General features: G+C 40.0%; 1 protein-coding gene across 1 annotated transcript in view; it reads left to right on the top strand.

Moving 5' to 3' along the window:
• The window catches only part of LOC128366846 (A disintegrin and metalloproteinase with thrombospondin motifs 16), a 51,143-nt gene that overhangs the window by 18,820 nt on the left and 15,112 nt on the right, over positions 1–17,211 (top strand). The window contains exons 6-16 of the mRNA XM_053327614.1: positions 337–420; positions 1,424–1,583; positions 3,304–3,409; positions 3,799–3,936; positions 6,860–7,013; positions 9,799–9,894; positions 12,830–12,978; positions 15,217–15,389; positions 15,533–15,663; positions 16,034–16,157; positions 16,821–17,065. Coding sequence (XP_053183589.1) covers positions 337–420; positions 1,424–1,583; positions 3,304–3,409; positions 3,799–3,936; positions 6,860–7,013; positions 9,799–9,894; positions 12,830–12,978; positions 15,217–15,389; positions 15,533–15,663; positions 16,034–16,157; positions 16,821–17,065 — 1,560 coding nt within the window. The remainder of the gene's footprint in view (positions 1–336; positions 421–1,423; positions 1,584–3,303; positions 3,410–3,798; positions 3,937–6,859; positions 7,014–9,798; positions 9,895–12,829; positions 12,979–15,216; positions 15,390–15,532; positions 15,664–16,033; positions 16,158–16,820; positions 17,066–17,211) is intronic.

Raw genomic sequence — 17,211 nt, forward strand, 5'->3', positions numbered from 1 at the left:
ATCCACATGAATACAAGAAGCTGAATTGGAAACAGCAGTTGTAGCTGTCATACCTCAGTGTGTTACTTCTATAGGAATGTCAATGTCTGTTGTGTTCATACATTTGAAACAAATCTCAATATTCTGTTGGTCTAGGTAGTCCAGACTACATTATGTTTAGGAATCAAGTTGGGGGGAAACTGTGCCTTTAATCAGCAGGAAGATGTCACTGACATTTGTTTAACTGTTGCCAGAGTCACTTTTCTTTTTTCTGTCTGTTACATGGATTGCAGTCACATGAAATCATTTAGCTGTAGGGTTAACAAGGTGTAATAATGTTGTTTGTGTGTCCTCCAGGTCTCCAGCCTATTCAAAGATGGTACAATAGGGGGGAACATCAACATAGTGATAGTGGGCCTTGTGCTTCTGGATGAAGAGCAGGTGAGCAGTGTGAGATGAAATCCTCATATTCAAAAACTCAGCCTCTCAAACGACAAAAGCAATAATTGATGACATTGGTAAGGTACGTGTTACAATTGGTTTGTTTAGTTTAAGGTTTAAACATTTCTCACATAAAGAACCTAAAGGAATTCATACAAGTGAAGGGACTCTAGGAACCCAAGAACAGTATATGTCCTTCCGTTAAGCACCCTGACACAGGAAATGGAAAAAAATATTTTTTTGCCTGAAGGTCCAGAACTAGGTCTCTATGTGAGTTTCCTGAGGTCGTTCAGACTAATAAGGACTTTTACAGTGGTTAATTATAGGGTATACATTTCCTTGTATCTTTGCCAGATTTAGGAGGGAAATTCTCGTGGAGTGCTGGAGATGGAAAGGCAGCAGGAGCAAAATAAAAGGGGAGAGGGAGAGAGAGAGAGAGAGAGAGAGAGAGAGAGAGAGAGAGAGAGAGAGAGAGAGAGAGAGAGAGAGAGAGAGAAAATAAGTGTGCTGCTGTCAGAAAAAGCAGGTTTAGGAGATCAGATTCTGGTTTCTATCCACCTGTGATGTTAATAGGTTTCAGTCTTCCTTAAGAACTAATTATCAGCAGAAGGAATGCCAAAAATTCCAAAGATGTAGGCAGATGTCTGCCTACTATCAGAGTCCAGTCTCATGTCATCATGTTTCCTTTAACTGACATACATGTCTAAAGATTTGATAAATCATTGTTTAGATCAGACAATGATCGGGTAATTTAAAGCTTAACAAATTAGTAATTACATCTATGTTGTTGCATGCACTTAAATGCTTAACACAAATATCCCACTGAAAATGTCATGAAAGGTAACACACACAATTAAATGGAAATGGAAAGTAGTTCATACCAGAATATAGGGACACATATTTTGATTCTAACTTGTACTTAACTGATCGTTTATATCTCATTCTTACAGTTACCCTGATGAAGATGTATTTATCTCTCCCTTCTATCTCTGTTATTTCACAGGATGGTTTGGTGATCAACCACCATGCAGACCACACACTGAACAGTTTCTGTCATTGGCAGTCCACTCTGGGAGGTAGAGAGGGCCGGCGCCACGACCACGCCATCCTCCTCACGGGACTCGACATCTGCTCTTGGAAGAATGAACCATGTGACACTCTTGGTACGTCTTTAACTTTTCCTGGATATCACTGTACTCCTGCAAAAACATGCCTTAAGTGTAATTTGGGATAATACAAAGGATTCTCTTCAAATCCAATGACATGAACTGATCCAAATGTTGAAAAATGAGAAATGAGAGAGTATGAGTGCTTTTCCTAACACTGACTCATTTGGATGAAATCACATAAAAGCCATTTGTTCTCTTTTTCTTTTTTTTTTAGTCTTAATAGGAATTATTTAATAATGTCTCTCTGTCTCTGTTTCTTCCTCTCTGTCTTCCTCTGGGAAGATGTCCCTGTCCTCTGTCACACGGTGTGATCCTGGTCACACCAGCAAAACCAGGTGTTGAAATGGTCTACAGCTTTCAGATCTTTTCAGCCCTACAATATCACCTTCTGTACATTTTGTGAATATGAAATTTAACAGCAGATAGGGTAAAAAGAAAAAACTAGCCAGAGAAGGCAATTTGATCAATTAATCTGGAATTTGACCACAACTTCCCTTCCAAAACTGTGAATCAAAATCTGAGTGCAAATGAGCCATTATTTGCCATCAACTGCTTTATACACACATACGCACACTTCTTTGTGAGTGCACACCATCTAACAAACTAACAACAGGTAGTTTACAGTATTGACAATGCTAACACATTTTAGTCTCCCACACTGTGAAAAAAACTTCCATTTTGTGTCTCAGAGAGATACAGTGTTGCACACCCAAACACACACACATAAGCACAAACACACACTCCCTTTAAACCTCAGGTTTGACTTCAAAGTGTTGAGGCTAGCATTAGCCCTAATCGTTGCTATGGAAGAAAAGTTCAAAGGTGTGTGTGCCTGTGCGTATGTGTGTGTGTGTGTGTGTGTGTGTGTGTGTGTGTGCGTGTGTATGCGTATGTGTGTGCAGTCAAAAAAAGAGTTACTTCTGACTAAATCCCAAAGGTGTGAGGCAAAATGACCATTAGCACTACCAGTCAGTATATAACAGTTTATTTGTGTAACAGTTACAGCTCTATGCCTCAATGTTTTCCTCCATATTTCAAAACCACCATGTAATATCAATGATCTAGCTCTCTTCTGACACAAAAAAAGGAACTAAATGGCAGTTCTCACAGTCAATCTGCCTGCTCATGTTTAATATCATTATTCACGTTAGTTATGTACGTGAGAATTTGACTTCAGGGGGTTTTGCAACCTATAGCAAATGTCTTTGAGTCATGAAATAACAAAACACAAGACTAAATTCTGCCTGAGACACTGAGACGAAAACATTAAGAGAGGCCCTCATGGGCATTACCCTTTTTGGTTCCAAGCCAAGGGTGCCGTGTGGTTGTCTGTGTGTGTGAGGAGGAAAGACAGAAGGATAGTGGACACAAAGAGGCATAAAGGGAGCTGAATAGTAAAAGGGAGTTTAAGAGACAATGAGAGATATGAGAGAGAAGTGAAGACAGAGACAGACTGTGTTAAAATGGAGTGGAAGGTCATGGGGGAATCTGGGAATGTTCCCACCGAGTCCCATATTTTAACATATGGAGGAGTTTTAACCCAGTTATGGTGTGTTTGATATTTCTAATGCATGCAATCCACAACTGCAGCTTGACAGTGGTTGTAATCCAAATTCTTGGTAGTTACTGTTTTTGTTTAAAGTGGCTGAATTACAGCAGATGAAATAATTGAATAGGGATGCAACATTTTAAAACTGTATATTTGGTTTTGCAGGTTTTGCTCCAATTAGTGGGATGTGCAGCAAATATCGGAGCTGCACCATCAATGAAGACACTGGCCTAGGTCTGGCTTTTACCATTGCCCATGAATCTGGACACAAGTAAGGATTTCCATCGCTATCATAATGACAAAAAGACATGCTTAAACTTGTGGTTGGCAAATGTGCATGTGTTCCTATATGCACTGTAATAAATTTGACCACCCTTGAAAAGAAATCTCTAAGAATGTAATAAAAATGGACCAAGAGGTGTTTATCAAATTCTGCATTCTTGTAATGTGCTTTTGACGTGAGCCTTTTTTATCTCCAGGAGAAAACTTTGCAAGCTAATGATTTTGTGGGTTCTTCAGATTTGTTGTACACATTCATATCCACCTGTCTACTACTTTTAAAACAAATAATATTGAGCTCAGCAGTTATTATTATCTAGAATTATTACCATGACTTGAACATGCAAAATCTTTTATAGCTCAGTGTTTTTTATTCCTCAGTTTTGGAATGGTCCATGACGGTGAAGGAAACGTTTGTAAGAAGTCAGAGGGCAACATCATGTCTCCCACTTTAGCTGGACACAATGGTATTTTCTCCTGGTCTGCCTGCAGTCGCCAGTACCTCAGCCGCTTCCTCAAGTGAGCAACCATATTTCTTATGCTTTTGTTGTGGTGAACAATGCTAAAAGAATTGTTTTAAAAAAGCATTCATAGTTAATGCTGACATTAACTGGTAACACTACTTGTAAAGTCTTCTTACGTTTTCAGAACATAAGAGCTCCATCACATATGTCTTATTGATGAGCAATAAGTAAGTTCTCATGCCAGCTATTCAGTGATCATTCAACAAAGACATGAAGTACTGTATGAGTTTATAACAAAATTATTAACAAGAGGGGACCTGGCAATAGTCACTTTTAACATACATTGCGTTCAAAGTATTCAGCATGTGTTACTGATAGATGAACATGTGTTGTAGAAAACACATGTCAGCAGCAGATATATCAGTTACAAATGCAGCTCAGATCCATAGAGTGCCAACTTAAAAAAAACAACTGTACTCATGTTATAAATATTGCAGGACTTGCTTTATTTTTGCAGAATCAAGGACAAACAGGCCTACCGTCTGCATGTATATGTGTGAGAGGCATAAATATATAGCTGACACTGCAACTAAGTTAAATGATATGTGGTGCTGCTATTCTCCAGACTGCACAATGTATTATGTGTCAAGGTACATGTGAGTGAAAGTGTGTGAGGAAGAAAGTTGTGTGCGTTTGTGTAATAGCTGCATTTTCATGCATGTAGCCTGCTCGTTCAAGCGAAAAAACAAGCATCACAGACTTAGCGTCCGAGTGTCTGGGTTTGTTTCTATGTGTCTGTGCATGTGTGTGTATGCATATGTGCATGTGTGTGTGCTTGAAACCAGATAGCTGCAAAGCCAATGCCCTCCACTAAATTTACCAGTGTGTTAACTGAACTGTCAGATCTCCCGTCTCAGAGTGGTGGAGACAGACAGTGTATTTCCTCGCTGAGTTATTAGAGCTGGGGTGACCTCACGCTTGTTAGGCCTGTCAGCCTTATATTAAACTCCCATCACCCCCTGGGGCCACGTGGAGGGGGATCTCTGCACCACTGAAACAACCAGGGGTCGTCTTCCTGTATAATCACTGCATGATAAAAATACTGAAATGCTGTATGTTTTCCTAATTGCAATCAACAGAATGTTATGATATCAAAGTGTTTTTTGGCTAAATGTGTCTTATTGAGCTAAGTGAGATTCCTAAATGTCTCTACCTTCATCAATGGAGAGCTTTGTGTTAGCTAACATATTCTACATCACACTCACTTACAATCTTCCTCTCCTCAGTCAGCTATGACAGAGAGGTCTGTGCCAACACTGTATGTGTAGTCAGATGTTTTATCGGGGCCCTTGGTCATGCCTAGAGTGAATGGACAATTTCCATGAAGGGGAAAGCTAGATACCCTTAAAAGCCACTTGGAAATGTTTTTATTTGTATGAGCGCTGGTTTAAAACCCATCAAAGCATCTGTGATCCATGAAAGTAATTATTTTCTGGTCCAATTTCTTCTCTGTTGGATTGGCGACACCTCAAGGGGTTGCATATCCTTTTTGGGTCTTTGTCTGTTACAGAAGCTCTGTACAGTGTGCATGATAACTCAGTATACAGTGGGTGGACAACATGCAGAAGCAGAAACCCCTTACAATACAGGTGCAATATTTCTGTGGGTGAATAAGTGAATCTCATAATGTTTGGTGTTGCAGAGGTGTTGGCAAAAATCAGTGATCAGCACTCAATTTGTTATTTGCAGTGATGTAGAGCAAATACAAAATAAAGTGCAAAGTTCTGCTTATGACTTTTGTTCATCTTACCAATGCAACATTTTCCTGCATCAGCATATGTCACAGGAACACATTATGGGAGACTTGTTTTGCTGCATATTTGTCTGATGCAACAACAATCCATGATAGACAGAAATACCAAGTGATTTTTATCTGGAAGAGATGAGTCAGGAGATCTACATGGAATCCTAGAATAGAATGGGTGCTATTCACTTTCTGTATTTATTATGTCCAGCTGATGATAATCTTGTGGCATGCCAGGCTCACAGCTTAAATCTGGGGAAAGAACATTTGGTCCAGTGCCTCTTTTCATGCCATTAGTGAATATGAAGAGCTGCTATAACAAAATTTGTCCCTGGATCCTCATGTCATGCAAATTAGCAGCAATTGGCTTGTAACTGCGTGTGCGTGTGTGAGTGAGTGCATGCATGCATAGGCCTTACATGTGCGCCCGTTGATGTGTGCGTACTATAATGTATTTTTCAGAAACTTTATTATGTGAACAATGTAGGATTGCAGAATATTGAACAGCCATTGTTCTCTGTAGACACATAGGACCCATAAAGCAATAAAGCAATGGAAGGTCACACACGCACACACAAATTCTCTGCTAAAGCAATCAGGACCACTCACTAGCACGATGGACCTCTCCAACATATTTTGTCTTTTCATGCTCTTTCCACCATATTTTTGTATTATATTCCCCAGACTGTACTGTTTAAGCTGTAAAATATCTCTGTATAGTAACCAGTGATATCAGTTAACATTGGAAACCCCCCACTGGTGTAAGAATATGAGCGATATGGGCAAGGAGCTTTTTATGTCTGTCATAATTGAGTGTCTGAGGCATTAAAACCATTACTGTCAGGGCTTGAGTTTGGCAACTTGATATGTTACTGTGGCAACACTTTACGGTACTTTCCAAGGTGGGAAACAAAGGAACATCGTGGACTGATGCTTTTAGTAGTGCAATTTCTGTGTGCACAGCAGTGAGCATTTTATACCAGCTACTATATTTCACAGAAGATTTATGTAGCAAAGCACTGAATCACATGTCTGTTTGACTGTTCATGTCTGCATGTATGTTGTATATCAGCAAAGTTAAGTCTTAAAGATTCCTCTTTTCTGTCCTTTTCTTGACTTACTTTCCAAACACTTTCTATTTTGTTCTCCATTCCTCTCCTCTCCTGCCCAACAGTTCTGCCCAGGCTTTATGCCTATCAGATGAACCCAGAGCAGTCAAGGAGTATCGGTACCCTGAGAAGCTGCCTGGCGAACTGTACGATGCCGACACACAGTGCAAATGGCAGTTTGGGGAGAAGGCCAAGCTGTGCACCCTTGATTTTAAGAAGGTAAAATTGATTATGCCATGCCATGCAAATTTGGGAAATGAGCTGAAAATCCCATGCCATGCCATGATTCTCTCAAGGCTTTCCTCAGAACCCACTGGAACATGAGTGCTTTAAAAATCTGGTGGCAATGTTTCTTCTGCAAAGTTAAGGGAAATCTATAGTAAGATGGAGGGAATGAGGTAAAGGAAATAAAGGAAAAGAAAGGAAAGTGGAAAGAAAGGAGAAACTGATTAGTGACTTCAGACTTGCCTACCCTCAGTTGCATATGCATACATGCATTGCACTCTCTCTCTCTCTCTTTCTCTCTCTCTCTCTTTCTCTCTCTCTCTCTCTCTCCCTCTCTCTCTCTCCCTCTCCTCTCTCTCTCTCTCTCTCTCTCTCACCTCTCTCCTCTCTCTCTCTCTCTCTCTCTCACTCACAACACACACACACACACACACACACACACACATACACACACACACAAAATAAACAGTGAGCCCATGAAATACTCACTGGGATGGATGACTAAATATACACTGGAGCGTTGCCAATGGGAATCTCTCTGTGTTACTCTCCCATTGTCTCATTACTGCTGATGTTGCTGTTTAAGATACTCTGCATGAGTCCAAATTACATTTAGATTACTGTAATGTTTAATGACACTTTAGAGGTGTTTTAGATGATCTGTGCTCTTTAGGCTTCTAGTATTTTCTTCATGGGTCCAAAGATTGCACCCAAGGTGAAACCCATCAGAACCAGAGTTGGACCTGCCTACCTGAAAAAGGAGTCAATGGATAATTTTGGGGGGGGTTTAACTTTTATTTTCTTCATAGAAAGAAAGGGAACAAGGACGAGGGGACTGCCCCTTGGGAGGTCTTTTGGACCTTTACAAAGGCTGATGAAAATTAGTTCGGAGTAGTAGTGACAGTACACCCCCTTCCTTTATTATGAACTGAATTTCTCTCTTCCATATATGTGAGTCAGACTTGTTCGTGTTTTCAATTTGTATTATTTTGTATTCTTTATCTCCATGTAACATGTCTGATATGGTCTACGCCAGAACCAATGCCTGTATCACCAACCCTGTAATAATGGAAGTTAAATGCCCAAAAAAAACAAAAAAATCAACATCTATGCCAAAATAGATTTTAAACTGTAAGAGTGTTGATATTGAAATATAACAGGAAATTAAAGGAAAGAGATGGGTTTATATCTTTAATGTTTCCCACTAAATAGAGTGCGGTATGAGACTTTGAGGTTGTCTGCTTTATTGGACAGCATGGTGAAGAATGAAAACAGGATGAAAAAGTTTGGAAAGAGGTTCAAAAAGCCACTGAGTTTATTTTAACCGCGATATGAGCACAAGTTATCCTCCGTTAGCCTGTTCAAACTAAACACCTAAACATTGAAGCATTATTGCTTCCTTCCTGTGCTCCCTCATGGCTTGGCTCTTGTTTCTGTGGTCTAATCTCCACACACTTTCTCTGCTCATGCACCTGGTAGCAGCAAGGTGCACAATCCCCCAAAGCCCCTGAGCAGCACTCAAGCTCACTGCCTTTCCAGATACTTGTTGCTCATAAAAATAAAAATGAAAAAAAAAACAGTACAAGAATCAGCCTCTGTGGCGCAATTCATCACACAATGAATTCATATTCGCAAAACCCTTTGGCAGGCGTTGTCAAGATAAGATGCCGCTAGAGAAGCCAAATGATACTCTCCATGGTGCGTGCAGTGAGATAGAGCGAGGTTACATTGACAAAAAATAAAGCAGTATGAATGCATGTTTTTCTCTCTTTACCTCAATCTGTCTCACTCTGTCCATCATCTCTCCATGTATCCCTATGTCCTCTTCTTCAATCACTCACTCACTCTCCTCCCTGTCTCATTCTGTCTCTCTCTGTCATTTTTTACTGTTGAAAAGGCCTGAGCAAGCAAAACAGCTGGACAAATAGGCCTTGGGATGAATTCCAAGGTGGCTCTTGGCAGTGAGAAGCTGAGGCCGAGGTGCCTGTCAGCATCTGCACTCAGTTGTCAGAATCTGATATAGTCATTCAGATAGTAATAGAGTGGACATGTTAAAAAGTAGCAGACCATGTTTCTCAGGCAATGCGAGCAGGGAAACCACCCAGCGCTCCCATCTGAATCTTTCAGGCCACTGCTGAGTAACACAACCATGACATCATATGAATTTGGTAAGGCAATTATGCCCCCCCTAATGCCTGTGATCACATAGTATTATCTTTTTGTCTTAATCTTTATAGTCTGTGTGTTGAACTGTTACTGACATTTAGATATACTGTAAGTTAAGCAACGAAATGTATAAAAAATGCTGATTGCAGCTTTTTTTCATTAAACTGTTTTGTCATTCAGCTGTAGAAATAATTGATGTGCTATTTTATTTTCATTGATGCATTACATTGCCTGTGAGATAACGCCTTGCAACAGCTGGACCAAACATTGTATATTTTTCACTTCTTTCTCTTTTTTTAATCATGAAATGTTGTTATCCTAGCTACCGAAGCATAAATATTTTGGCGATACAAAGTTGCTGCACACTGATAACTTGCCAGAAGATCATTACTCAGACAACCTCAATTTCAACAAGTTTCCATCAACATCTTTGAATAGCTCTCTAGAGGCAAAATAACAATGCTATCATAATTTATTGTTCTTCCCATCGCTAGCTTTGTTTACAGCTGTTGGGAGAAGGATGCTTATCATCCCACATCTGTAATTTGGCGTAAGAAAACGTGATAGCAGCACCATATAACTTCCCTTTTGTTTGTCTCTCTTGTTCTTCCAGGATATCTGCAAGGCTCTGTGGTGCCACCGTGTTGGGAGGAAGTGTGAGACCAAGTTCATGCCAGCTGCTGAAGGCTCTGCCTGTGGACCTGATATGGTGATTTAACACATGCTTTCCTGCGTGTGTGTGTGTGTGTGTGTGTGTGTGTGTGTGTGTGCGTGTGTGTGTGTGTGTGTGTGTGTGAGGTGGAGGGGGAGGGTATATGCTCACAAGCTTTGTCAGCTCAAGAGTGGCATCACAGGACTGGCATGGGATTCCTTTCACTTCTGTTGGACTTTTTTAATCAAAGCCTTTGAGGTAATTCAAGTGGTCATGCCACAGCCTTTGCCAACAGCTGTTTGGGACATGTAGCAAGATACTGTTTCCTTCGGGATGTTATTAATCATTACTAAGATAACCATTGTTCAATTTTAGCCAAAAGAGCCAATATGCTCCTGCAGATGATTTGCCTTTGAAAAAAAACCTTGCCTTGTGCTGTCAAATGAGGGCGGCATGTGTTTTTTCTTTCTTTTTTTCAACTGTTGCCAGCACACTGCAACATCTCACCAAATAAATCTGCAAATGAAAGGCACCAAACAAGAGCCTCTTACAAACATGTCCTTGCAGTTTTGTTGAAAAAAAAAGTCTCTGCAACAGAAAAACGCAATTCAAACGAGAACAATGAACGTGACAGTTCTCAGATTCCCTGCTCAGTATTAGCAGACTGAGCAGTGCAAGACCAATAAAATAAGGGGTTTTCCCTTCAAGACATCAATTGGCTCAGAGATATTTTTTCCAAAGTGCTGCTTAGTGTTATGTGACATTTCATATAAAAGGGGTAGAGCTTGTAAAGGCACACACACAGACACACACATGCTTTCCTCCTCCAAGAGATACCACAGAACTCTGAGTGACTAAATGGCACATGAGACAAAGAGTGATAGTATTTTATAAGGTGAACAGGCTAAATTGAAGGAGATGCTACTGTAGAAAGTAACATTTATTGAGTGTTGTAGTGTTATATAGTGCTGAAGACAAAAAGTCTAGCACTGACTGACACCGCACTTCTTTAACTGCTTCTTTTTAGACACCAATGTCCCTGTGTCCAAGTACAGACTAGTAAAATTACTTGTAAGCTAAGTGGAGACTTTGGATCAGCTCCACTGTGTTTTGGATACGACTTTGTTTGATCACAGTGTCAAGAAAATCTCCCTTTTTAATAGAGGTAACACACTCTCCCTCCATTATTTTACCTCAGGGAGCAGCTGCAATTGGTTTGTTGCTGATGTGGCAAAATATACCACTGGGGTCTGCGCCAAAAAGCAATCTGGGCTCTTTATTTATTCTTTGTTTCTTTCCTTCCTTCTTTCAAGATGATTCTCCCCAAAGGCTCGCTCGCTCTTTTACCCTCTCTCCCTTGACAGGCCCTCATTGACATTTGCTTCTCAATATATTGAATTTGATGGTTTAATCCCGCCCTCTCCCTCCATGGGACAATTAACTGAACACAAACAATGACAGGCCCACTTAGGAATCTGTGGCACTCGGCCGCAAGGGGAAAACTGAGGGGAAATCAGCTGTTCTAGTTCTTAGTCAAGAACCACGAGATTAGTTTGAGGCGTGCGTCTCTCTCTCTCTCTCTCTCTCTCTCTCTCTCTCTCTGTGTGTGTGTGTGTCTGTGGACTTGTGTGCAGGCATGAACACACAGCGAGGACAAGAACAGCTGAACATATGCCCTCATATCAACACTGATGCAGCAGGGGGTTGTGTGTGTTCACTTTTATGTGAGTGCTTTGCAAGGGTTCTTGAGATCACTCCAAGGCTCTGGCAGTTTAGTGCAATGTGCGTGATGTCACCTTGACATTATAAATCCAGTTCAAGACTACGCCAGCAAACAGCTTGTCACATAATGTTGCTTTAAGTGAGCCTAGATTTCTAAAAGTCTTCTCACATTACATTTAGGGATTTTTGAGTGGAGTAATGCTCATTTTGGAACATGTGATTGGTTGGTTGATTAATGACTCAGCCTTTTTATGATGCTTTATTCAGGAGTATGAAGCATGTGGCACTTCTCATCTCAGACTAACTGTATTCACATAACATGTCATCTAATCTAAAATGCTTCTTTTGCTCTGGCTGGTTGCCTCATGGAGCTCATTTAGCTGTGTTTATGGGGGTATCTGAAGAGGTAATCATGAACCCCAGAGAGGCTCCTCACTGTTGAGTACTGCTTTCACATGTACAAAAGTGTCGTGGCTCTCACACGATCCTCTGACCACTTGCAAGAGTTATAAGTGGCAATGACTAAAGTAGAAAGGGAATTTATCTTTTTAAAGTGTGAGAATGTGAGGGAAAAAAATTGCCAATTTGGGTTTGCGCCTTTTTAAGCATTCCAAGAATACTAATAAACAAATCACAAAAGGCAGATACCCCACCCTTATTGTTGATTTGCTCTGGAAAGAAGTTAAATTATCTCAGTTCCTTGGCAGATTGTTATTCTTTTGTTTTAGATCTGCTTTTTCAGCAGCTACGAAACATTACTATATTGATTTGTGTATAGTTGCCATCAGTAGGCTATGGGGGTTTTTTTTTCAGCTTTTGCTCTTTTTAAAAGAAAAGAATGGTATAGAGAGGCAAAAAAGGACTAGTGAAGAACAGTGTAGTGCAACATAAAATGCATATAACAGTTAAGGATATCCATGTCAGGTATGAGAAAGATTTTCCACATTTGAGTTGTATTTGGCTTAGGTCTGTTAATTCTAACTGATGACAGCTCAAGGTAGAGACTGTCCAAAAAGCAACACAAGTTGAGATTCACAGATAGATTTTGAGTGTGTAACCAGGACTGGACCACAACCTTTTTGACAGCAGTTAATTTGCAAAGCCATATCTTACATATCTTTAGTGTGACAGACAGTCATCGTAAAGAAGATAAAAAGGCTGGGTCTGTTGGAAAGTCTGCGTTTTTGACACTTTTATGACACTCTGCCTGTGTGTGCCCTTCTTCTGCCTCCTTCTCTCCCACTCACCATTCACTTCTCTCTCGCTTCAGTGGTGTCGTAGGGGCCAGTGTGTGAAACAAGGGGACGAGGGCCCGAGGCCTCAGCATGGCCAGTGGTCAGAGTGGTCGTCCTGGTCTGCCTGCTCACGAAGTTGCGAGAGCGGAGTCATGTACCGAGAGAGGCAGTGCAACAACCCAAGGTAAAGAAAAGGATAACGGTCCCTAGCATTCAGGTACAGCAGAGCATGAACGCAAATAAATGTAAACATCAGCAGGCATTTTTAGGACACTATCTTTTCAAAAGTTAGATGGAAAGATTGATCCCCCCCTCTCATATTTCTGCTTTAGATAACTGGAGCTGTAGCCAGCAGACAATAAACTCTAGCAGAGCTAGCTAAAGTATTACAAATTTACACATCTTGATTTTTTAATAAAGAGACGAGCGAGCAAGCAGGTGCAGAGACTTCTTGGAGCCTTGTCACTTGTCTGCTGAGAAAAATGTTATTTCAATTAAAATCCGAAAATGTTGATATTACATGTCTGTTTGTGTTAATTAGCAGCTTGAGAGGTGTTGGTAGGGAACATTTTGTACTTTGGAGAGCGTGAGGCTAACAGTTCTGCTCTCAGTGTATGCTAACCGCTGACTGGCTGCAGTTCCAACACATCCAAACATTAGATTGGTACCACCACCTCTACCTCTGTGTAATTAAGCATACAAAAAAGTACATTACAAAACTTCAAAGTATTCCTATAACAATTCTGTCCACACTGACTACTGAGTGGAGTTGTTCCTACCCTCACAAATGGTGATAATGAGTGCAAAACAAAGGTCAAAAGCGCACCTAAAGCTAACTTCTTACACCAGAAAATGGCACAGTGAATTTAAATTGCAAAATATGGCAGGACAAATAAGTGAGCTACTGTAGCTGCTGAGCTTATCACTAATGTGCTAGCCAGGCAGAAGTCATTCACCGTAGTTCCCCAGCTTTTATGTATTTCCTCTACTGGGCCATTTACTCCATCCTGGCAATTTGTATATAGTATAGTATAGTATAGTTTTTACAGGGGGATAAAAGTTCCTCAAGCTTACAAGTTTGCTAATTGTCAGTAAGCATGCTCATTAGCTTGGTCGCAAACGGGAGAACAATTTAACACAGCTTATTTAAAAGATATATTTATTTCATTGACTCTTGCATTACAACCAAGGAGGTTAAATAAAAGTGGATGGAGCTTCCTACATTTTGGAGTTCATCACCGAAGTTGAACTCAATGGGAAAAAATTTGGAAACTTGATTTCCATAATTGAGTTTGCCATTTTAAATACAGGTGTAACTAGGCCTTTACTGTGTTTCCGTCATCTACATCAATCATACACTAAATATGTAACAACTAACATAACTAGCAACTATGCAGACAAAGGCTTTATTAAAATATGAGACAGCATTAGTTTTAGATGGAGTGTTTGTATGTGTGTTTTGTGATTGCTTGATAGGAGGCCAAGAGTATATTTGATTAAAATAGTAAAGATCACTCACATGGGCCTGTCATGTCATCACTTATCTGCTCACTTAGTCTCTTGCTCATCAGTCACTCAGGATTATTTGCATTGCCAGTCAGTCAGGGGGCCCTATACCTAATGCAGGGGCCTCCTCTTTATCATGTCATGCCAAGATCCTGACAAGTGGCGAGCTAAATTAGACAGAGAGTGATGAGGGGGAAGAGAGAAGGAGAGGTGGGGGGAGGGGGGGGTGGTAAGAAAGAGGCTGGAGAGAGAGAGAGAAAATGGGGGGAGGGGGCCTAGGAGAGATGACAGAGAAGGTATTTAAAACAGCAAAAGATGAGGTGCATAGATATGAAGCAGAAGAAAGACAGAGGAAAAGAGAGATAAGTGACAATGTGATTGGAGGGCTTATAGAAGGTGTAATTGTCCTGTGGGAGGGATTTTTAGGAACATAGCCTGGGGAGGTACACCTGTGATTGGAGAAGCCTTCACAAAGGCACTCTACCAATCAATTGAAAAAGAGTTTTTCTTTCCCCGAATTTTATGTTAATACATGTGGTGTTATAACACACATATGAGGAATAATAAGAACGAAACACAGAAAATGATCCTGAAATACTGAATATTAAAGTGGTAACACTTTACTTTATTCCCACCATTATTTAAGCAGTATGTAAACATTTAATAAATGGTCTATAAAACACAATAATGTTAATAAATTCACATATCTGCATACAGGTATGCAGATATGTGAATTTATTAATGCATTTCTGCATAAATGCATTCTCCCTGTGCACATTCAGTATCTGATAATGAATGAGAATATAGTAAAACACTAGGGTAGTTAAAATAAAGTTTTACCATTCAATTAAATGTGTAGTATTATGCAACTAATGAAAAGCTTTTGCATGATATATGTTTACATTTCTCTCTGCAGACCTGCATATGGAGGAAAATACTGTGAAGGCTCCTCCAGGTCATACAAACTATGTAATACTAAGGATTGTCCAGTCAACGCCATCGACTACAGAGCGCAGCAGTGTGCTGAGTTTAACAGCAAACAGTTCAGAGGATGGCACTACACCTGGAGACCATACACTAGAGTGGATGGTGAGACATGTATTCCCAGAATTACTTAGAAAAACACAGTCTATTGGGAAGGCTTTTGACAACCAACTGATGATAGACAGTATTTGCTTGTTTCCTGCAATCAGCTTGATAATCTTTTTTTTTAACTGTGTCTTACCTCCCAGATCAAGATGTATGTAAGCTGTACTGCTTTGCTGAGGGTTATGATTTCTTCTTCGCCTTGGCCAGCAAAGTTAAAGATGGGACACTTTGCTCACAGGACAGCTCTAATGTCTGTATTGACGGCCTGTGTGAGGTAATCCTTTTAAACGTCAAGCAATGGGACAGTAATATGCTTTGATTGAAAACATGTTTTGTAGTTAGTGCTGGACTTCTTTTTTTTTGAAGAATGATATCATGTGTCAAGTCCTTGAAGTGGAGGTAATAGACACTTGTGTTGAGCTATTTCACAGTTAATTGAAATGTCATGAAAAAGAAAATGGTGACTTGTCACCACATAGGAGATAAATGATGGTAGATTTCAACAGGTTTACATAGTGTGATGGTGTAATGATGTACAATAAATTTCCCTCAGGATTAAAAAAGTATTTCTTATTCTTATTTTTAATGTTGCATTGAATTACATCTACTGTTCTGTTAAAAGCAATGATGTGTTTCTCCCGCAGAGAGTAGGCTGTGACCGTGTGTTGGGCTCCACAGCTGTGCCGGATGCTTGTGGAGTGTGTAAAGGAGACAACTCCACCTGCAAGATTCACAAAGGACAGTACACCAAGCAGCATTATACGAACCGTAGGTCATAGTATTTACACTGTTCAGTTCATTCGTTTTGGTAATTTGCGTCTTTGAGATATTTTGAGATATTATTTGAAATATTTTAAAAGCTATAGACGTTTTTCTTAATTCTTGATACTGGTTTGGTTTAATAGTTCTTTACAGCTTTTGGTACTTTTTTGTACCTTTTTTTCAGTACTTGTTTTCAGTGTTGCATAGCGTGTCATTGTTATAATGACCCATTTACTGTAAAACACTGGTAAACTGGCATCACAAGATGGTGATTGAGTTGTTTTCATTTTGCTAATTAAAAAGTGGTTGATGATTGCATGTTTTTGTGAAAGGTCAACAGAGCAATGTATCTGTCGATCAATGAAATGATTATCTTCCAGTACCATGCATTGTAGCTATACATGTAGGTTGCAACTTGATACCGTTCATATAATTTTAAAAAATCTTAAGAAGTCTAATTTCTTTAGTCTAATCAAAAACAAAACTAGTTATTTGTCTGATAATATAGGTATATTGTTAATTCTTGTATTATTCACATAGAATTTTCTGGCACTCAGCAGGTTTTCATGGTATTGTTTATTGTGTCCCTGTGAAGGACGTGTGAAAAAGTACCAAAGACCCCCTCCCAGATAGTCCTGACTCAAACTCTGGTTTTGCTCTCTCTCCCAGAGTACTATGGGTTGGTAACCATCCCAGCAGGGGCTCGAAGTATCCGTGTGATGGAACTGAATACATCAAGCTCCTACCTGGCTGTCAGGGACACCCAGAGACGCTACTACCTGAATGGACATTGGACGGTAGACTGGCCAGGCAGACACCCCATTGCTGGAGCCATTTTTGAGTATAAGAGACCTTACAACAGACCAGAGAGCCTCATATCAACCGGTCCCACCAATGAAACATTGGTTATAGAAGTAAGAGTTCAGCGGACACAAAAAACATTGCTTTGACCATTACAGTCCTTCTCCACAACACATGTTTATGCATTTAATGTCTCTTTTTTGTCTCTTAGTATATATATATATCTTCTTTACTCCCTTGCTTACAACTCTAATTTTTG

Source organism: Scomber japonicus, chromosome 10, assembly GCF_027409825.1.
Source record: "Scomber japonicus isolate fScoJap1 chromosome 10, fScoJap1.pri, whole genome shotgun sequence".
Classification (NCBI taxonomy): domain Eukaryota; kingdom Metazoa; phylum Chordata; class Actinopteri; order Scombriformes; family Scombridae; genus Scomber; species Scomber japonicus.